Source organism: Pagrus major, chromosome 15, assembly GCF_040436345.1.
Source record: "Pagrus major chromosome 15, Pma_NU_1.0".
NCBI classification, from domain to species: Eukaryota; Metazoa; Chordata; class Actinopteri; order Spariformes; family Sparidae; genus Pagrus; species Pagrus major.
The window spans coordinates 31919672-31942472 of record NC_133229.1 but is presented as its reverse complement, the minus strand read 5'-3'; the positions used below and the strand labels follow the sequence as shown (position 1 = coordinate 31942472).

At 45.0% G+C, this 22801-nt stretch overlaps 1 protein-coding gene across 3 annotated transcripts in view; it reads right to left on the bottom strand.

Annotated features, from left to right (window-relative positions):
- Positions 1-22801, bottom strand: part of bmpr1aa (bone morphogenetic protein receptor, type IAa) — a 66603-nt gene that overhangs the window by 4026 nt on the left and 39776 nt on the right. Inside the window, exons 3-10 of one of the 3 annotated variants that reach the window (XM_073481837.1) lie at positions 18494-18816; positions 5139-5301; positions 4229-4331; positions 3997-4096; positions 3813-3900; positions 3158-3293; positions 1895-2087; positions 680-977 (exon numbers count right to left, since the gene is read on the bottom strand). In XM_073481837.1, coding sequence (XP_073337938.1) covers positions 680-977; positions 1895-2087; positions 3158-3293; positions 3813-3900; positions 3997-4096; positions 4229-4331; positions 5139-5301; positions 18494-18560 — 1148 coding nt within the window. In that variant the 5' untranslated portion in view covers positions 18561-18816. Of the gene's footprint in view, positions 1-679; positions 978-1894; positions 2088-3157; positions 3294-3812; positions 4097-4228; positions 4332-5138; positions 5302-18493; positions 18817-22801 lie in introns of those variants that run through there. The other 2 variants (XM_073481838.1, XM_073481836.1) reach the window with 2 other exon arrangements.

The window sequence follows — 22801 nt, the reverse complement described above, 5'->3', positions numbered from 1 at the left end:
CAATCATCACACTCATCAGTCATCAATCATCACACTCATCAATCATCACACTCATCAATCATCACACTCATCAGTCATCAATCATCACACTCATCAATCATCACACTCATCAGTCATCAATCATCACACTCATCAGTCATCACACTCATCAGTCTTCACTCATCACACTCATCAGTCATCACACTCATCAGTCATCACACTCATCAGTCATCACACTCATCACACTCAGTCATCACACTCATCAGTCATCACACTCATCACACTCATCACACTCAGTCATCACACTCATCAGTCATCACACTCATCAGTCATCACACTCATCACACTCATCACACTCAGTCATCACACTCATCAGTCATCACACTCATCAGTCATCACACTCATCACACTCATCAGTCATCACACTCATCAGTCATCACACTCATCACACTCATCACACTCCACATTTATCGCTCTGATATAAAAAGTCAAACACACAAATAATCGTATTAAAAATCAGACAAGAGAAAATTAATCTATCAATAAATTCCACAATAAAGAATCAAACAGCAGTGATTTCAAATACAAAGCGAGAAAAAAACACTTGTATAAAAATTAACCCCAGGTTCAACAAACAAACATCAAATTAATCATCAAAACAAAACAAAAACAACAAGAACAAAACGTCTCGCCATCGTACCTGTTGAACTTGACGGCGAGGCCGAGGTCGGCGATGCAGCAGGTGCCGTTCTTCTTGATCAGGATGTTCTTGCTCTTCAGGTCTCGGTGGGCGATGGCCGGTTTGCCCTGCGTGCCGTAGATCTCAGTGTGCAGGTGACAAAGACCGCAGGCTGCCGAGAACGCCAGCCGCAGCAGCGCCTGCGTATCCAGCGTGGTCAGCTTCAGGTAGTCGTACAGAGAGCCGTTCTCGTGGTAGTCGGTGATGAGGAAGAGCTGCGTGAAGGCGCCGGTGCCTTTAATGTCGGCGGCAATGAAGCCTGCAGGACGGACGGAGACAGGAAGTGAGGTCAGAGAACATGTAGGACAACTGAGAGAAAACTTAAAGGAACAGTTCAGACAAAACATACAACTAAAAATCAATGGAGGTATTGATCGGTCCTGGAGTCGCTCTGAGCTCACAGTTCAGATCTTCATTGAGTTTTCTGCTGCTTTTCATTACACTTAAAGGACGAGTTCATAGTTTTACAAAGCTGTCTCAAAACAGTCATCAGACGCTCACATGAAGACTGAATCTGTTGTTTTCTCGCTGTCGTCATTTCTCCTGTTCATATGGAATTAAAACGTGTTTCAGTGAAAAAGATGGAGGACAAAATGTACTGAAGCTAAAATGAGGCTTCAGCAATCTGAAAGTTTTTGTGTTTTTTGTGATAAAACAGGATGACTGACTGCATTTTAAAGACTCTGCTGTATGTCCTGACAGCGGGTAAGGGTTAACGTACCAAGTTAGCGGTTAGCAGGTCGAGGGTTAGGGTGAACGGGTCGAGGGTCAGGGTTAACGTACCGAGGGCTAGGGTTAGCGGGTCGAGGGTTAGGGTGAACGGGTCGAGGGTTAGGGTTAACGGGTCGAGGGTTAGGGTTAGCGGGTTGAGGGTTAGGGTTAACGGGTCGAGGGTTAGGGTTAGCGGGTCGAGGGTTAGGGTGAACGGGTCGAGGGTCAGGGTTAACGTACCGAGGGCTAGGGTTAGCGGGTCGAGGGTTAGGGTGAACGGGTCGAGGGTTAGGGTTAGGGTTAACGGGTCGAGGGTTAGGGTTAGGGTTAACGGGTCGAGGGTTAGGGTTAGGGTTAACGGGTCGAGGGTTAGGGTTAGGGTTAACGGGTCGAGGGTTAGGGTTAGGGTTAACGGGTCGAGGGTTAGGGTTAACGGGTCGAGGGTTAGGGTTAGGGTTAACGTACCGAGGATGTTCTCGTGTCTCATCAGGACGGTCTGATAGATCTCCGTCTCTCTGAACCAGCTGGCTTCCTCTCGGGTGAAGAAGACTTTGACGGCCACTTTCTCTCCCCTCCAGCGGCCGAGCCACACCTCGCCGTACCGACCCTTCCCGATCTGACGAACCATCTGGATCTGTTTGGCGATGGTCCGCTGCACCTAAGAGGGTGAGAGAGGAAGAGGCGAGAGAGGGATTAATGATGACTAGTTTTATTATCATTGTTTTTCTTTATCAAATATCAAATGAAGATGGAGGGTGAGTTAAACTGAGTTAAACTGGGTTAGTGAGGAGCTTTAATGGCACATGATGGTTTCATGTCCTGTTTTCTGAGTCCCGTCTGAAATGTGCTCAGAGCACCAACAACTACAGACGTGTTGTAGTGACAAAGAAAGGGTCAGTACCGTTAGTACCATCAGTGCCTCAGTAGTGTCAGTAGGGTCAGTACCGTCAGTACCGTCAGTACCGTTAGTACCGAATAATGAAAGAGAGTCACATGAAACAAATAATGATGAAAGAACGAAAGCATGAATGTAAAAAAGTACAAAAAGAAAAGAAAAGTAGAAACAAGTCCTGAAAGTCAAAGTTCATGTCGGAGTCAATATTTTCTTCCAGATCAATTGAAATGATCCATATTATTAATCAATGCGTTGATCAGCAACTATTCTGATAATTGATTCATTTTTAGACCAGTGTTTTTTGGTCTAAACATTTGATTGAATAACAAAAAAGACGTTTAAAGACAAGCAGATCAATATTATCAGATCAATATTATCGGATCAATATTGTCAGATCAATATTATCGGATCAATATTGGAAATAAGTTTCAGTGTCAGGATCACATGATCTGACGTGTGTGTTTGTATATTTAGTCGTTATTGTTGTTAAATGTCTTTAATTGTTAACTGTCGTCATGTTTTGGTTGTTTTTGTTGCCACAGACACAAAAACATTTCTGAAAAGATAATAAAGGAAAATAATTTATTTATTTAGTTTCACACTTCGTTCTAATTAAACTTTTGTTGAGACATTTAACATTAAGAACTTATCTGTTAAACAAGTTCAACTTAAAATATGGTTTATAAAAAAAACTACTTATCAAATGTACATTTTTAGATAAACAAGCCTTTTAACCCAACATCATTAAAGACATGAGAGACTGTGTGTGTGTGTGTGTGTGTGTGTGTGTGTGTGTGTGTGTGTGTGTGTGTGATGCAGTGTTGTGTTCCTACCAGCAGGGGGAGCCCCGAGCCGCTGCCTGAGCTCTGTGATTGGTGGATGAGGTCTTTGAGCGACTCTCCAGCAGGGATGAAGACTTCCTGCTCCAGATCCTTGTGATACCGCTGACGCTCACTCTGCCACTTATACCTGACAGACAGACAGACACACAGACAGACACACAGACACACACACACACACACACACACACACACACACATTAGTGTGTATAGAATAACAGACACTTTAATCTGCTGTATTACAACCTAATGTCACTTGTAGCTGAGAGAAAACAGGCTTCTACTGTAGTCTAATAACCAACCTTCAGTAAAGTTCACCTGGCAGGTACATTTACTTAAATATTCTCCATTAAAGAAGGCAGATTATCTATGAGCACTTCCTGTTTGCAGTGTACCTGTGGATGTACAGACAACTTTCACTGGATTACTTTGATACTGAAGGAAACTTAAAAACATGAAGATTCTCATCGGAGTTCTGCAGCTTCTTTTTGTCTCAGGGGTTACATCTTGAATTAATCATGAATTGCTCTTAAAGGGAGTTTTAAAACCATATATTTATAGTTATTGTCAGTTATCTTTCTTGGTGTTGTGTTGTTGTTGTGGGCTTGTGTTAGTTTGTGTGGATAACAGAGTCCAGGTGATGTCGTACCTGTAGTAACACACGACGGTGACGCAGATCAGAGTGCAGCAGCAGACCGTCATGGAGATGAGGAAGGCCAGCCAGTGAGGGCTGCCTTCTGGAAACACAGGAATTAAACAGAACAGTGTGATTAACTGAGGTTCACAGTCACCTGATGAACACCTGAAGTCATCGAGGTGAGTGTGAATGTTACCTGCAGGAGCCTGAGGGGGCAGCGTGGGCTGCAGGTCTCTGTTACATAAGTCTGTGTTACAGCACTCGATCGTCCTCCTGGTCTGAGCTCTGGGAGAGTCCTGTCAATCACACCGATCAATCGATCAAACCTCACCCGAACAGCTGATGCTCGTTAGAAAGAACTTATGTGTGAAGTCTGGTGTGTGTGTGTGTGTGTGTGTGTGTGTGTGTGTGTGTGTGTGTGTGTGTACCTTGCACTGGAAGTGTGAGCCTTCATACTTCATGCAGCCGGAGGTGAGGATGGCCTCACCGTGCTCGTCCTCCTCGATGATGGCGAAGCACTGACCGTTAGTCCTGAGGACACACACACACACACACACACCAATTAGGGATTGCCCAATATGTTTTTTTTAGGGCTGATACTGATTATTAAGGATCAATTATCAATGATTATTAGTAATCAAGGACGCTGATACTTCAGTAAACAGAGTAAATGTAAGTGCTGAACTAAAGTAAAAGTTTCAGCTACTTTACTTTTTACAGTCGTTTCCATTTTCTGTCACTTTATATTTTGTCTCCATTTATTTGAGAACATGACATGGGGTTAGGGTTAGGGTTAACCCCTAACCCTAACATGGAAAAATGCTGAATATCTGCACCGATCATTCACCGGGCTGACAACCATATCAGTAACAAAGACTTCAGTTTTCTCCAGCTGCTCAGAATAACCTTTGTTCTTCTTCTCCAGCTCATTTCTCCTCAGTGGTTCTTTTTGCTGTTTCGGGGCCTCAGTTAGATTTCATCCTCTAGTGTGTCAACAATATCGATTCTGAATATTTGAAACATTTCAATACTCATTTTCTGCAGGATCAATACACCACTTTCTCATTTTCTCGCTCTCTCCGACAGCAAATTGACACACACATCATTTTTAAAGGACTGATGAAAAAAGAAATAAGAAGTGTTGTATTAATGCCTCCTGCTGTCCTCTGCTGCGAGCCAACAGAAGAACAATCTCTTTGTCATGTCCTCAGTGTAGCGTCAGTTCTTCCCTGGGTATGGATCATGGTATTGAATATGGATATTTTTCACAGATACTGTTAGAAAGTTAGAAAGCTTAGTATCATGACATCACTTCTGTGGTGTCCTGTCTGGACTCACTGGCAGGTGTTGTTGGTGGCGTCCTCTGGACAGTGTCCCGAACAGTAGCAGCTGAGGAAACGAGCAGCGTCCTCGGGCGCAATGGTGGAGTCGTCACCGGGCCGCCTAGCCTCAGGTTTAACCCCCGTCCCCTGCAGGACGTGGTCCGGGTTCTGACCTGCAGCTGGATGAGAAACACAGAGTCAGAACCAGATTTACAGTTTCATGTTTCAGTGTGATTCTGATCTTTAAGTTTAATTTATTATTACAGAGACACATTGTTTGTTCACTTATTAATATTATTTAGGTTCAGTTTTAGCTCCGGGACTCAGAGACAGAGATTCATCAGAGTGACTCCTGCAGGAGGTGAAACAGTCGGACCCGAACCCTGCAGGAGGTGAAACAGTCGGACCCAAACCCTGCAGGAGGTGAAACAGTCGGACCCAAACCCTGCAGGAGGTGAAACAGTCGGACCCTAACCCTGCAGGAGGTGAAACAGTCGGACCCAAACCCTGCAGGAGGTGAAACAGTCGGACCCTAACCCTGCAGGAGGTGAAACAGTCGGACCTGAACCCTGCAGGAGGTGAAACAGTCGGACCCTAACCCTGCAGGAGGTGAAACAGTCGGACCCTAACCCTGCAGGAGGTGAAACAGTCGGACCTGAACCCTGCAGGAGGTGAAACAGTCGGACCCTAACCCTGCAGGAGGTGAAACAGTCGGACCCAAACCCTGCAGGAGGTGAAACAGTCGGACCCGAACCTGCAGGAGGTGAAACAGTCGGACCCTCCATCAGGGCGACCGTCACACTTTCACAGCAACAAGTGAAAGTAGCTGATTCATTTTCTTTCAATGGACAAATCAACATGTTTTATCAGAGAGATAAAGAGGTCAGACAGAGGAGGAAGAGTCCTAATCCCTCCTGCTCCTCCTCCTACTCCTCCTCTGTACTCTCCCTCTTTAATCCCTCTCTCTTGTCTCCATCCCTCCTGCAGGACTGATGTCTCTCCTCCATCTCTCCACAGTAAAAACACTGTGATGTGTTCAGACGTGAATGCTGTCATGTCTGGACCTGATCCTGCCTGGACCTGATCCGGTCTGGACCTGATCCGGTCTGGACCTAATCCGGTCTGGACCTGCTCACCTGCTCACCTTAACTCTGAGCTGCTGCTGTCTCCGACCACACAAGTCTGATGTGACTGACTGACTCATGTTTGATGGGCCGACGCAGGAAACACAGAAGAGATGAGCTGATGACGTCACACTGAGCTGATGACGTCACACTGAGCTGATGACGTCACACTGAGCTGATGACGTCACACTGAGCTGACTCCCTGACAGTGTCCTGTTTGAATTATGGCTTTAAATAAAGGCTGATGGAAGCTGAGCTCTCCATCACTCCCCCCATTTCAATAAAGAGTTGTTATTCTCTCCAGTTAGTTTCTGAGTTAATGAGAACATTTGGGTGGAGGGCGGAGAGGGTGGAGGGGATGGAGAGGATGGGGAGGGTGGAGAGGATGGGGAGGATGGAGGGGATGGGGAGGGTGGAGGGGATGGAGGGGGTGGAAAGGATGGGGAGGGTGGAGGGGATGGAGGGGATGGAGAGGGTGGAGGGGATGGAGAGGATGGAGGGGATGGGGAGGGTGGAGGGGATGGAGAGGGTGGAGAGGATGGGGAGGGTGGAGGGGATGGAGGGGATGGAGAGGGTGGAGGGGATGGAGAGGATGGAGGGGATGGGGAGGGTGGAGGGGATGGAGAGGGTGGAGAGGATGGGGAAGGTGGAGGGGATGGAGGGGGTGGAGAGGATGGGGAGGGTGGAGGGGATGGAGGGGGTGGAGGGGATGGAGAGGGTGGAGGGGATGGAGAGGGTGGAGGGGATTGAGAGGATGGAGGGGATTGAGAGGGTGGAGGGGATGGAGGGGATGGAGAGGGTGGAGAGGGTGGAGAGGATGGAGGGGATTGAGAGGGTGGAGAGGATGGGGAGGGTGGAGGGGATGGAGGGGATGGAGAGGGTGGAGAGGATGGAGGGGATGGAGAGGGTGGAGGGGATGGAGAGGATGGAGAGGGTGGAGAGGATGGGGAGGGTGGAGGGGATGGAGAGGGTGGAGAGGGTGGAGAGGATGGAGGGGATGGAGAGGGTGGAGGGGATGGAGAGGATGGAGAGGGTGGAGAGGATGGGGAGGGTGGAGGGGATGGAGAGGGTGGAGAGGATGGGGAGGGTGGAGGGGATGGAGGGGATGGAGAGGGTGGAGAGGATGGGGAAGGTGGAGGGGATGGAGGGGGTGGAGAGGATGGGGAGGGTGGAGGGGATGGAGGGGGTGGAGGGGATGGAGAGGGTGGAGGGGATGGAGAGGGTGGAGGGGATTGAGAGGATGGAGGGGATTGAGAGGGTGGAGGGGATGGAGGGGATGGAGAGGGTGGAGAGGATGGGGAGGGTGGAGGGGATGGAGGGGATGGAGGGGATGGAGAGGGTGGAGAGGATGGAGGGGATGGAGAGGGTGGAGGGGATGGAGAGGATGGAGAGGGTGGAGAGGATGGGGAGGGTGGAGGGGATGGAGAGGGTGGAGAGGGTGGAGAGGGTGGAGAGGATGGAGGGGATGGAGAGGGTGGAGGGGATGGAGAGGATGGAGAGGGTGGAGAGGATGGGGAGGGTGGAGGGGATGGAGGGGATGGAGAGGGTGGAGAGGGTGGAGCAACAGAGAGGAGACTGGTTCTGTTTCTCCAGCAGCTGCTGTCATTATTCTCATTATTCATCTCACAGTTACTGAACGTCTGTTTCCAGTGTGTGTGTGTGTGTGTGTGTGTGTGTGTGTGTGTGTGTGTGTGTGTGTGTGTGTGTGCGTGAACCTCCATGTTGGTCCACATCCACAGTCTGACCTCTGACCTCTGACCTCTCTGAGAGGAGCCACCGGAGGTGAACAGCGTCTCTACAGGTAAACCTGAGCAGCTTTAAAACACTCAAATGAAAAATAAGAGTGTAAACTGAGCAGTGATGTCATCACCGTCTAGACGGGTTCTCGCCGGCCCGCCTCACTCTCAGACCAGGACAGCTGTGATTGGCTGAAAAGCTGTGAGGAGGAGGATGAAGTGAAGAGATGTTGGGTGTGTTGGAGCTGGAAATGGCTGCTATGTTTCTTAGTGTGTGTGTGTGTGTGTGTGTGTGTGTGTGTGTGTGTCTGCATCCACATGTGTGCTTAATTGTGCCGGCAGTCAGAGTGGAGACTGAGGTCTGGCAGAGAGCACGCTGGGTAATCAGACTCTCTCCATGTGCTCTTAAAGTCACAGCGACTGTTTATTTACATGCAGCAGCAGCAGCAGCAGCAGTTAGCAGCAGCAGCAGCAGCAGCAGCAGCAGTTAGCAGCAGCAGTTAGCAGCAGCAGCAGCAGCAGCAGTTAGCAGCAGCAGCAGCAGCAGCAGCAGCAGTTAGCAGCAGCAGTTAGCAGCAGCAGTGTCCGGTGGGCGAGTCGCTTTAGGCAAACATCTGCACAGCTGCATGAAACTGACTCTGTGACTTTAAATATGCTGAGAATTAAAGACGATCAAACTTGCAGCTGAAACAATTCAAGTTGATCGAGGGAAAAATAATCAACAACTTTCTGTATAATCGTTTCCTTCTCGTGTCTTCATAAATTAATAACTTTCAGTTTTGGACCTCTGGTTGAACACTTTTTGGACATTTAATGGACGAGAAGATTAATCTGAAAAATGATCGATAATGAACATAAATATAGTCCAGAAGAGTCACAGTAGATGTAGAGCTGATAACGACAGAACAAACTGGGTTATTACATGAAATGTCTTCCACACAGGAGAGGAAATGAAGTGGATTCATGAGGAAAGTATGAAGGAAGGAATGTGGGCGAGCTGCTGGTTACAGCAGACTGAGGAGCGCTCGTTTTATGTCCCGTCATGTCCCTGCTGCTGCTCGGTTTGGTCTGCAGACACAAAGTTAGCTGCTCTGCTCTCATGCAGAGAAACTTTACGACTGCGAGTCAACAATGACTCACTGACAGAGTCATAAAGACGATGTGATCAAACTATTGATACTGAGACAAAGAACATTCCTGTTTGTTCGTTCCCTCGTCTCTCCTGCACACAGCACAAGAAGAAATACTTGGATCCTTTTTTGAACGTACAACATGTTATTTCTGTCTTCTGGAGCCGTTTACTGACGGGAGGAGAGCTCAGAGATTACTTTGTAACTTCTGGGATTAAAAAGCGGATTTATCTTCACTCCTGTTGATCAACCTGACTGCAGCAGTGATCCGGAGGTGACCTCCAGGTTCTGTACTGTTGACTGCTGACTGGAGCTGGAGGGGAAATGGACTTTACTTCATGAACGTAACGTTACAGAGAGGAGAGAGAGAGGCGGGTGGAGCACTATCTCAAAGTCATCGTTATCTGCTGACTCTGAACCAACGGGGGTGATAAACCCGTGCATCTGGTCCGCCTCGCATGGTTAAACAAACAAACGATGTGTAAATACTGAGTGACTTTACAGCCGAGTTCAGGCACATAAACAAAGACGTCACAGATCACAGTACAACATATATATATATATATATATATATATATATATATGTATATGTATATGTATGTATATATATACATATACATATACATATATATGTATATATATACACATATATATATACATATATATATATATATACACATATATATATACATATATATATATATACATATACACACACACACATTTCATATCAATCTGTTCAAAATGAAATTAATCTGCAACTAATTAAATAATCAATGAATTATTTTGAAAGTCCAAACTGTTTCTTTCCTTTTAATATAATAAACTGAATAAATGTGGTTTTGATGTGTGAACACTGAGAAATCTTTGGCTCTGAGCTTATTTTCCACAATGTTTTCAGGGTTAACACATGAATCAGTAATGAAGATAATGTATTGACCGCTTGTTGCTATGGAGATCTCTCCTCTGATTAGACATTCAAGAATTTTAATATCATGTGCGATATTACTTTTTTCTATTTTAGTTCATTTTTAGTTTACTCCTTTACTTAACTTGTCTTAATACTATTGTTATTCTATTAGGCACTGTTTTTTTTTTTGCTGTTTTTACTCCTTAAACACTTAATATTTTATATATGTTGTACAGTATACTAGTATTTAATACTCTACTACTATAGTTTATTTTCTCATTAAAATCTGAGGTTAGGGTAACCCGAGTCACTGGTTGTTACTATAATTTTTAATGAATAAAGTCCTCTCTTCCGTTATCTTCCATCATCTCATAACAGCCTGAATGATTCATTTATGCAACATGTTTGTGTTTGGACCTTTGAGAGCTTGTTTAATATTTAATATATTGTACTGAAAAGTTAAAAAAAACTAAAAAAATTTCCAAGTTAAATGTTTTACAGGATTTACATTATTTATTGTATATATTGTTTGTCTGTGGATGCTGCCGACCGACACTCAGTGTAAACTGATTAATACACTTTCTATACACAATATGCCTTCGTGTTGTTGGATACTGTACAGACTGACACCTGCCATCAACCCTTCAGTATTTCATCTTTGTTGTATTTTGAATTTCTGTATTAGTGTTTGAAGTGATTTAATCAACATCTCTCTGTGGCTGATGTGTTGCTGCCTCCACTGTGACAGACATGTAAAGTGTAAGTGACGCCTACAGGGAGGAAAGAGGACGGACCAGCTGTCAACCACACTGAAACCCAGAGAGAACGATCAGTGTCATCTCCCTCTGCTGCTCGACCTTGGACACAGGATAAAGTGTACGAGATGTGAGAGAACATCCTGTCAACTTTAAACCTAAAGGCCTCACAGAGATTTAAAAGTCAGTAGAAGGAAACTGACAAGTCGATTTGATTCAGATTTTTACTACGCGCCCTCGTCCCATGACAACCATTAAAGTTAAAAATTAAATATTATCATGTTAGCACCTTTTGAATCATTTGTTTCTTTCCATTTTTGCTGAGGGTTAGTAGGTGATGGTAAAGCATCTCTGAGCTGTTTGCGACATAACAGAAAAAACAAGAAGCAGTAACTAGCTAGCTACTAGCACAGTGTGAGGCTAGCAGGGCCGCAGCTAACTATTATTTTCACTGTTGATTAATCTGTCGATTCTCTCCTCTGTAAACCGACTCGTTCTTCTGTCACTAAAACGTCATAAAATGTTCTAAAATGGCGTTTCATCCTAAATGTCAACAACCCAGACATTCTCAATTTTAATAATAATTACTGAAACTAATTAACAGATTATCAAAAAGTTTATCTTTGCAGCTCTATTGGCTTCTACTGCCGCTCAAAATCATTCAGGAGACGACAGACGATCAGACGCTCAAAATGTTTGAATTCTTCTGACATGATAACTGTGTGAAACTCTGACACCACTTGTTTATTTGTTTGTTGCAGCATTAGCATCAGTAAAAAATGACCTCTAATATAACTGTAGTGTGTGTGTGTGTGTGTGTGTGTGTGTGCGCGCGCGCGCTGTTTCTCGTCCTGGTCGACATCCAGAGAGGAGAAGCTGCTTTTCTCTTGTTACGAGCCATCATCACTTCTGCAGGTCGACAGGAGACGACGACACACACACCTGAATCAAATCCTCCTCCTGATACAACATCCTGTCACCTCTTTGTCCCTCAGCACCATCACTCAGTGATCTGAACATTCATCTGCCACCCTACACAGCTCAAACAATCTTAAAAAACCTCTCTGACGCTGTTCAACACTTTGGAGTTCAATCACAGACACACCTGTGGAGTCGATTCAGGGATCAGCAGCAGTCCTGAGGCCATTTCACTTACGTCATGCTTTTATTTTGAAGGCCACTTATGTCAAAGTCAAAGTGTTTACTTTAAGTTCATTTCACCTCAGATAATTATCATGATGTGCTTGTTTGTCAATCCAAAAAGACAGAAGACTCGTCAGTTTAGTCAAATGTGATACTGCTCTGCACATATCTCTTAAAAAGGGTTCATGTTCGGTTTCAAAAGAGGAGAACAACGAAGAAACAAAATAATGATACTTAATGACCAAGTTGAATTTAAACGTTAACATTTTTCACGTTCAATTGTTGGGTCTTTGGAAGAGAATTTAAACTGCAATAAAAAATGAAGATAAAATGATTTTTCTGAAGCAGAAAAATTAAGTTGAGTTCTTTTCAGCCCTGAGCATCGTCTGCAGGTATTCCTTCAACAATAAGAAAGGCTAGCCTGTGTGTAGCCTATGTGTAGCCTGTGTGTAGCCTGTGTGTAGCCTGTGTGTAGCCTATGTGTAGCCTGTGTTACCTGTGTGTTACCTGTTAGTTACCTGTGCGTAGCCTGTGTGTAGCCTGTGTGTAGCCTATGTGTTACCTGTGTGTTACCTGTTAGTTACCTGTGCGTAGCCTGTGTGTAGCCTGTGTGTAGCCTGTGTGTTACCTGTGCGTAGCCTGTGTGTAGCCTGTGTGTAGCCTGTGTGTTACCTGTGTGTAGCCTGTGTGTAGCCTGTGTGTAGCCTGTGTGTTACCTGTGTGTTACCTGTGTGTTGCCTGTGTGTAGCCTGTGTGTAGCCTGTGTGTTACCTGTGTGTAACCTGTGTGTTACCTGTGTGTTACCTGTGTGTTACCTGTGTTTTACCTGTGTGTAGCCTGTGTGTTACCTGTGTGTAGCCTGTGTGTAGCCTGTGTGTAGCCTGTGTGTTACCTGTGTGTAGCCTGTGTGTAGCCTGTGTGTAGCCTGTGTGTTACCTGTGTGTTACCTGTGTGTAGCCTGTGTGTAGCCTGGGTTAGGGTGAAACACATAAATGTACATAAGACTTGAATGTAATGTGATTCTCCTGATACGAGACACAATAAAGTGTTTCTGTGTTTTAGTTATTATAAAGTTAATCTGCCATTCTTCTCTTCACGTTGTTGTTTCACTGCGTTTAATCCAACATCTCATCCCAGTTCTCCTCCTGTTTGTTTTCCACTTTTACAACTGAAACCCTTTTCATTAGAGCAGCTCTGACAAACTGTTGACTTCCTCCCTGCCACCTCCCTGCGTTGCCATGGTGACAAGGTAATTACCGTCGGACGCTCGTTAAAACGACCAGACAACAGAGCAGCTTAATATGAGAACGATACCGACGTGACCTACAACATATGAAAACCTCAAATCTAACTGACACGCAGGAAGAAAAGAGGAGAAGTGAGCAGACCGTTTAAATGGAAACTATTCTGTGAGTTGAAAAGAAATAACTAATAAATGACCGAGTTAAAGAGTGAAATCAGTCTCCTCTCAGTCGTCACTGGCTGTGGCAGAGAAACTCCAGGAGGGGAAATAAACAGTGTTTCAGAGGCTGAATGCGTCTCCAGAGGGACTGAGGGATATTTCCGGAGAACAATGGCTGTTTGGAGCGTTTAGCGCCGCTGACAGCTCGTACAGTGCCATACAGGAAGTGGTTAATGTGCAGAGAGGAAGTGAGAGCGGCAACAATCAGCTCAACAGCTTCCTGCAGGGAGGAGCGGTGGACGGGACAGAGGGAGGTTCAGATGATAATAGAGCTGAGAGTGGAAACATGAATGTGTCTGTCTGCTTGTTTACAGCCTGCAGCTTCACACTTCACATGTGTGGCGACCACAACGTTTAGTGACACAGTTGTTTTAGTGTTGATTCGTCTTCTTGTGTCGTCTACTAGAGGACAACAGAGGGAAAAAGGTGTTTCAGTCCATGATGTCAGAACTGTGAAGCAGATTTACAAGTTTAACATTTCAAATAAAATCTGGTTTTCATCTGTTCCCTGTTTTCTTCTATATTTCAAACTGTATCACACCAGTATGAAGCTGCTGAGTCCACCTGAGTCCTCTGGATTTAGTTTGTGTGCATGTAACCTGTTGTGTTTTGCTCCGGCTCGTTTTTCTATTTCTTCCAACTTTTTTTCTTTTACCATACTTTTTTTTTTAATTCGTCACTTACTTAAGCTGCAGCCTCTCTAAACATGCTGCTAGAGACAGTTCTGTTCTGTTTTCTGCTGTGAAATATATTGTTTTTATTCATTTCCCCTCAGGAATCAAAAAAAGTATTTCTAAAAGTAGATTCAGATTTTTGACATTTTTTAACATTTCAGCCTCCGATGCAGCGTTCAACTAAAAACAAACCGATTCCATTCTTTAAGTGTTTAAGTTTTTCACGATGCAGCAGACAAAATGAATCATACAAAAACAAACTGATTCCATTTCATGCAGAAGAGCTGAAGTCAACAGACGGAGGTGAAGAGGTGGAGAAATGAGTGGAAATGATGGTGTTCACAGTCTGATGGTGTTCAGTCTGATGGTGTTCAGTCTGATGGTGTTCTCAGTCTGATGGTGTTCACAGTCTGATGGTGTTCTCAGTCTGATGGTGTTCTCAGTCTGATGGTGTTCTCAGTCTGATGGTGTTCACAGTCTGATGGTGTTCACAGTCTGATGGTGTTCTCAGTCTGATGGTGTTCAGTCTGATGGTGTTCTCAGTCTGATGGTGTTCAGTCTGATGGTGTTCAGTCTGACGGTGTTCAGTCTGACGGTGTTCTCAGTCTGATGGTGTTCAGTCTGATGGTGTTCAGTCTGATGGTGTTCACAGTCTGATGGTGTTCACAGTCTGATGGTGTTCTCAGTCTGATGGTGTTCTCAGTCTGATGGTGTTCAGTCTGATGGTGTTCTCAGTCTGATGGTGTTCAGTCTGATGGTGTTCAGTCTGATGGTGTTCTCAGTCTGATGGTGTTCAGTCTGATGGTGTTCTCAGTCTGATGGTGTTCACAGTCTGATGGTGTTCACAGTCTGACGGTGTTCAGTCTGATGGTGTTCTCAGTCTGATGGTGTTCTCAGTCTGATGGTGTTCTCAGTCTGACGGTGTTCAGTCTGATGGTGTTCAGTCTGATGGTGTTCTCAGTCTGATGGTGTTCACAGTCTGACGGTGTTCAGTCTGATGGTGTTCAGTCTGATGGTGTTCTCAGTCTGATGGTGTTCTCAGTCTGATGGTGTTCACAGTCTGATGGTGTTCAGTCTGATGGTGTTCACAGTCTGATGGTGTTCTCAGTCTGATGGTGTTCTCAGTCTGATGGTGTTCACAGTCTGACGGTGTTTACAGTCTGACGGTGTTCTCAGTCTGACGGTGTTCTCAGTCTGACGGTGTTCACAGTCTGACGGTGTTCTCAGTCTGATGGTGTTCACAGTCTGATGGTGTTCACAGTCTGATGGTGTTCAGTCTGATGGTGTTCACAGTCTGATGGTGTTCACAGTCTGACGGTGTTCAGTCTGACGGTGTTCAGTCTGATGGTGTTCTCAGTCTGACGGTGTTCACAGTCTGACGGTGTTCAGTCTGACGGTGTTCAGTCTGATGGTGTTCTCAGTCTGATGGTGTTCTCAGTCTGATGGTGTTCACAGTCTGATGGTGTTCAGTCTGATGGTGTTCACAGTCTGATGGTGTTCAGTCTGATGGTGTTCTCAGTCTGATGGTGTTCTCAGTCTGATGGTGTTCTCAGTCTGATGGTGTTCACAGTCTGATGGTGTTCACAGTCTGACGGTGTTTACAGTCTGACGGTGTTCAGTCTGACGGTGTTCACAGTCTGATGGTGTTCACAGTCTGATGGTGTTCACAGTCTGATGGTGTTCAGTCTGATGGTGTTCAGTCTGATGGTGTTCACAGTCTGATGGTGTTCACAGTCTGATGGTGTTCAGTCTGATGGTGTTCAGTCTGATGGTGTTCACAGTCTGATGGTGTTCACAGTCTGACGGTGTTCAGTCTGATGGTGTTCTCAGTCTGATGGTGTTCTCAGTCTGATGGTGTTCACAGTCTGATGGTGTTCACAGTCTGATGGTGTTCAGTCTGATGGTGTTCACAGTCTGATGGTGTTCAGTCTGATGGTGTTCTCAGTCTGATGGTGTTCACAGTCTGATGGTGTTCACAGTCTGACGGTGTTTACAGTCTGACGGTGTTTACAGTCTGACGGTGTTCACAGTCTGACGGTGTTCAGTCTGACGGTGTTCACAGTCTGATGGTGTTCAGTCTGATGGTGTTCAGTCTGATGGTGTTTACAGTCTGACGGTGTTCTCAGTCTGACGGTGTTCTCAGTCTGATGGTGTTCACAGTCTGATGGTGTTCACAGTCTGATGGTGTTCAGTCTGATGGTGTTCAGTCTGATGGTGTTCTCAGTCTGATGGTGTTCAGTCTGATGGTGTTCTCAGTCTGATGGTGTTCACAGTCTGATGGTGTTCACAGTCTGACGGTGTTTACAGTCTGACGGTGTTCACAGTCTGACGGTGTTCACAGTCTGACGGTGTTCAGTCTGACGGTGTTCACAGTCTGATGGTGTTCAGTCTGATGGTGTTCAGTCTGATGGTGTTTACAGTCTGACGGTGTTCTCAGTCTGACGGTGTTCTCAGTCTGATGGTGTTCACAGTCTGATGGTGTTCACAGTCTGATGGTGTTCAGTCTGATGGTGTTCAGTCTGATGGTGTTCTCAGTCAAAATACTGCAGTTACACGTGGAGAAGTGTCTGTCCTCCTGTCTGTCCGTCCTCCTGTCTGTCTGTCCTCCTGTCTGTCCTCTTTTAGTCTGCAGTTTGCAGTTTGATGACTCAACACTTTCCTGTTTTGACCTTTTTGTCTACAATAAACAACCACAAGCTTTAAATTCTGTACGACATACAGAACTATGAAGTTGACTTTAGGGAGAAACTTATGTGAATATGTAGTTGTAAAAGCAATAACTTGTTTATATGATCAAATGTTTAAATGATGTTGCTGAATTGCTGTTGGATTATTTTCAGTCATCTGTAATTTATCGTTTTATCTATATAATATTGGAAAACAGTAAAAATCTCTGAGGTGACATCTCTAGTGGGCTGGTTTTGTCCAATGAACAGCCTAAAATCAAAGATATTAAGTTTACAAATAAAACTGGAGTGCATTTTTATCAGATCTAATTTGTTGTGAAGCTGCTGGAAACAAAGTGTTCTGCTGCTTTTAGCAAAAAACTTTATTTTAACACACAAATCCAGAAGTTACTGCCTCAATCTTCTCAAACACTTTCTGTTCATGTGTGTGTGAACGTCTCAGTCAGGATAAATAAATGTGCTGCTGTGTGTTCCCAGCTGCAGGCTCATTTCTGAAGTCTCTCCATTATCAGCCAATTAACACTTAATCATAGATGGAACAAAAGGCTGCTGATAAACATCTGTGTGTTCAAGGAGGAGCTACTGATTTTACAGGAGGGGCTCAATGACTCTTTATGTTAATGTCCATCTGAAAGTACTGCTTATCTCACTGAGGACAAACTGAAGAGTTAATGAGTAACTCAGCAGCTGAAACAGGTTTAAAGACTGAAACCAGGAGGAGAAATCAGAGAAACCACTTGTTGTGTGAAGGAACATGAACCAGGGTCCAGAGTCTAAATCAAGTTCCCCGGGACATTATTTTACCCCAAAAAGGTCCCTGCTGTAGGGTTGTACTTTCCAAAAGTGCAGGAACTTTGCAGCACTGAACATTTCTGCTTGGTCGACTACTTGCAGTAAAATTCCAGTTTGTTTGTTGATTGGGCTTCGACACATCACTATGGAGTTACAGAAGATGCACCGATGATCAAGTGGTCACAGCATCATGTGTAAAAACATTTGCCTCTTTTTAATACGTTACTGGGCTAATTTGGCTCATCTTCACTGGTCTTATACTGCAGTGGACATGCAGACAACCAGCTCAAGGAACCTTTCAGTTAGTTTCTTGAAAACGAGTTCCTGAGATTAAAAGTTCTGGGTACTTTGGGCAGACATTAACATGAGTCTGAGTGGCCACTTGTGATCAGATCTCACTGCAAAAAAACCCCTCCATCACTGGGACAAACAGACACCATGGTTTTACACAAAGAAAGAAAGAAGTTCATGTAGAACATTTGTTAAATTTACAAGAAGGAATAAATAATGAAGAATCTGTCAGAGACAGAGTTTCACAAAGTTTATAAAGTTTGTTTTAACTCAACAACTCTTAAAATAACTACATTTGTTAAGGGAGTCTGGTGATGTTGTGGTTACTGGTTAAGTGGTTGGATTAGTTGAAAGAGAGTGTTCACAAACAGCTGCTGCTGACACTGACGGGTTCAGAGAGACCAGACATGTCATTTACATCACAGTGAAGCACCTGGAGATTTACAGAGTGAGATCCATTCTGCCTGTTGTTGTGGCTTCATTTGAATGTCAGATGAGGCCCGTCCAGTGTGGACTGTGTGGACCGTGTGGACCGTGTGGACCGTGTGGACCGTGTGGACTGTGTGGACTGTGTGGACCGTGTGGACCGTGTGGACCGTGTGGACTGTGTGGACCGTTAATGCCACAGTAATGAGTTCTAAACACAAAATGTATTTTAAAGTCTTACCATCAGTTCTGAGGGTCAGCAGGAGAGCAGCAGCCGTCACAGCCACACAGAACGTGAGACCTGCCATCCTGCAGCAGGACTGGATCGACGCTGGGCCGGACTGGGCCCAGACTGGGCTGTGGTCTGTGATCAGGAGCTTCTGGTCAGCTGGTCAGAGAGCTGGATTGAGGAGTCTTGATAAAAGTCTTTGATCCACAGCAGGAGTCGGGAGGTGGGGAGGAGAAGGAGCTGGAGGACAGCAGGAGGGATGGAGGGAGGAGACGGAGGCAGGTATCACAATATCAGGTCCTCTTCTGTCTCACTGGATCTTTGGGTCTAAAACCCTGAAGAAGGAAAGACACAGAATTAAACTTGACCCGAACACAAAAGGGAGAATAAATAACAAAAACATTTTAAAAAATTGGTACCGGTAATCCACCAAATTGTTTTATTAAACATTGGTGTTGGTAAAGCCCCAGAATTTCCATATCACTGCATCCATTTTGTTTCAGCCTCAACTGCAAAACATCATTTAATCCAGCTGTCATTAAAGTGGCAGCTCTAATAAGGTCCAAGTAGTTCGGTTCGGTTTGGTTTGGCTCGGCTCTCTCCCTCGCCCCCCTCGTCCTCAGCGAGCTGTGACCCGCTGACCTAAGCCGGCCCGGCGCTGGCCTCCGACGGTCCAACTAACTACCAAATTATTTGTCCTGGGATGTTCTGCAATTATAGGCGCTGGCCCTGCGCAGCGCTAATAACGGCATGTCGCAATTAGTGGGCGCCAAGAGGGGTGGAGGGTGTGTGTGTGTGTGAGTGAGTGCGCGTATGTCTATGAGTATGTGTGTGTGTGAGTGAGCGAATTAGCAGCGATGCACGGCCGGTGTCTGTCACTTTTCATTTGCCCGGGGGGGACAAAGAGGTCCGACCTGTGACCCACTTTTCACACATCTCTGGCTGAGGAGGCGGAGAACAAAGACACACACACACACACACACACACACACACACACGCAAGCATCAGAGTGTGTGTGTGTGTGTAGGTGTGTGCATGTGTGTATTATTGTAAGTGAATGAGGGGGAGTGTAGTTGATGTGAGACAGCAAAAGTGTGTGTGAGAGAGTGCCAAGTGTGTGTGTGCGTGTGTGTGTTTGTGCCAGTGTTACTATCAGAGTGAGGACGTGTCTTCACTCAGAGGACATTTTGTTCCTCAAGACTTCAAATGACTGTTTGAAGGTTCAGCTTCTGGACATTTAGTTGTCATGGTTAAAGTTCATGTCAGAGGCGAGGACATGAGTTACATCAATGATAGTCCTCACAAGACGAGACAGACAAACGTACTTGTGTGTGTGTGTGTGTGTGTGTGAGTGTGAGTGTGAGAGAGAGAGAGAGAGCGAGACAGAGAGAGAGAGAGACAGAGAGAGAGAGACAGAGAGAGAGAGAGCGAGACAGAGACAGAGAGACAGAGAGACAGAGAGAGAGAGAGAGCGAGACAGAGAGACAGAGAGAGAGAGAGAGAGAGAGAGAGAGAAAGAAAAAAGGAGCTTGTGAACTGTTTGTGTGCCTGTGAGGACTGAAGGTATTTTGGGGACATCACAAACTGTTTCCTCCCAGTTTGAGATGTTCAGTCTCTATAAACTTCAGCCTTTGTCCCTTTAACAGTCGTTTACACATTCAGACTCAAAGCTGGGACAGTGACTCTGTCCTCTGATGTCATGTGAGGGACAACCAGGTGAGAGCCAATCACGCTCAGAAACAGAAGCAGAGAACAGTTTACCACTCTGGGATCACTTGATCACAGATACTGTTACCAGTTCAACAACTATCATTATATTAAAACAGTTTGAACAACGTGTGCCACAAACAAAACTATTCTGTAATCAGGAAACAGAAATGAACCACTGCCTCGTGTAGCAGAGCAGCTATGTCAGAAAACAGCTGTCCAGTTGGAGGAGAGGATTTCAGTCCAGAGATTTTTACATATAAAATGGTCAAAAACAAGTTCTTGAGTGGAAAAACAGCCTATACAAAGAGCCAAACACATACAACTACATAAACCTGCATCATTTCCAAGTTTAGGGCTTTAACAACTGACAAACTATATATTACTGGATTTGAAATCTCATTGGCTGTGTAGACAAGTGGGTCTTTTGTCTACTTGATCTCTCATTGGCTGTTGTGGGCTCTAGGGCAGGCATATAAGCTCATGTCTGCTCAAATGAGCTGCCATCTCAGGATCACTGGTGCAGAGGGATGATGGAGTCTGTTGTGAAATGAGGAGTCTCTTTACAGATAAAAGCATGAAAAGCATCCCAGATTGCAGGTTTGGTGCCATTTTGTCATGATTGATTGATTGATTGATTGATTGATTGATTGGTTGGTTGGTTGGTTGGTAGGTTGGTAGGTTGGTAGGTAGGTAGAACCCCAAGGGGAAATTCGGTCATCATAGCAGCAGGTACATTTAGTACAAATACAATAAAAATACAAGGGCAAATATAGGAGGCAATAAGAAACAATAAAGTACTGTATACAATATGCAACAAAAACAATAGAAGAGAACGTTCCCAACAATAGAATACTATATACAATGGAATGCTTATAGGTAGTTATGATGAAATAAAATACAAATAAAAATATTGAGGTAAATAAAATTAAATGTTGAGGTAAGTGGAGCATAAGGTGCAAGAGAAAAAGGTGCAGGTTTATGTACAGAAATAATATAAAGCGCAGTAGTTGTGTGTGTGTTTCGTGTTTTGTTATGTGAGCGTTGTACAGTCTGATGGCACCGGGTAGGAATGATTTCCTGTGCCGCTCCTTAAGGCAGCAGGGTTGAATTAGTCTGTTGCTGAAGCCGCTCTTTAGCTTGTCCAGAGTTTTGTGGAGGGGGTGAAAGACATTGTCCATGATTGCCAGCAGTTTTGCCAGCATCCTGTCCTCCGCCACCTCAAGAGGGTGACAAGATGAACACTGTGTTTAGGACTAAATACGTTACTGAAATTGACCTAGTGGACATTTGTGAATAAGAGAAGACAGTTTTTGTTGGAGTTTGATGTTCTCCTGAGACACAGACACTTTATCGGTGAGTTGGCAAAACTTGGTACGTGCTAGTTTGTTAGCTTGTTTCTTTGTTGGCTGAACCTTGCTTCTGAGGTTTTATCTTGAAATGGTTTGGAAGAATAGAATCACGAGCATCGAAGCTTTCTAACAATGTATGGCATGACTATACACTTAAATTAAAGTGTTAGCCTTCTTGCTGAGCTGTGTTTGTGTTGTTTGGGGAACTATAGGTTAATGGTGAAACCATCTCTCGTTTGAGAAACAGATCTATTAGTCTGAAGATTTGTTAGACCTCGAAAGGCCACACAGCTGTTTATAACACTGTATACAGTATATCAGACTTTATCTTTGGTAACAACATTTGAGAAGATGTTTATGTACTGCTGGATGCGTCCAAAACTTCAGGAGGCGACTGCAATCAGATATGATGCCCACACACAGATGAGCTCTGAACCTTTAGATCTATTCATGTGCACATACGGCTGCTGTCTGCTCCGTTTGTCCAAGAGGGTCCTGTCTGAATCACAGGTGCTCATTTTCAATCAGGAATGTGCCTCAGAGACAGACGGGATGAAACAGAGGATTAGAGCGTGTGTCGGCGTCAGTGTGTCGATAACAGAAAGTGGAAATATCTTCACCTCGCTGCCACAACAAAACCTCAAGTTTGTTTGCTCCATTTAGAGGCCGACAACAACAACATGTGGGAGATAAGACGCACAAAGACACATTCAGACAGACGGGGGGACGGAGGAGGACAAGACGGGACAGGTTCAGGAAGGACCGTCTGTTGTGAGCCCCCAAGACAGGAAGCTCACACCCGTCCTAAATCACCCGACACATCCACTTCCCTTTGAAAACACCAGGTAAGATGACTGCACACACACTTAGTGATTGATCACAACAATGAAAACAGGAAGGTACAGTCAGAGTGGAGGCTGAAACACCAGAGAGTCACACAAATAAAATGTCCACTCAGGAGATCAAATCCTGTCAGAAAGGGTTAAACAGATTCTCTGGGTGTCAGGTAACTTTCACTCCTCCCCCTCTTCCCCTTCCTCCTCCTCCACCACCTCCTCCTCCACCACCTCCTCCTCCTCCACCACCTCCTCCTCCTCCACCCCCTCCCTCCTCCTCCTCTGAGTCATGTTTAAACTTGTCTCTGATCCTTCGGTCTGCTTCTCAGTCAAACAACAACCTCCTTCTTCCCCCAGCAGCAGCTAACAGACGATACAGACATTTTTTTAATGCTGACACCAGAGTCTCATTTCTGCGGACTCAT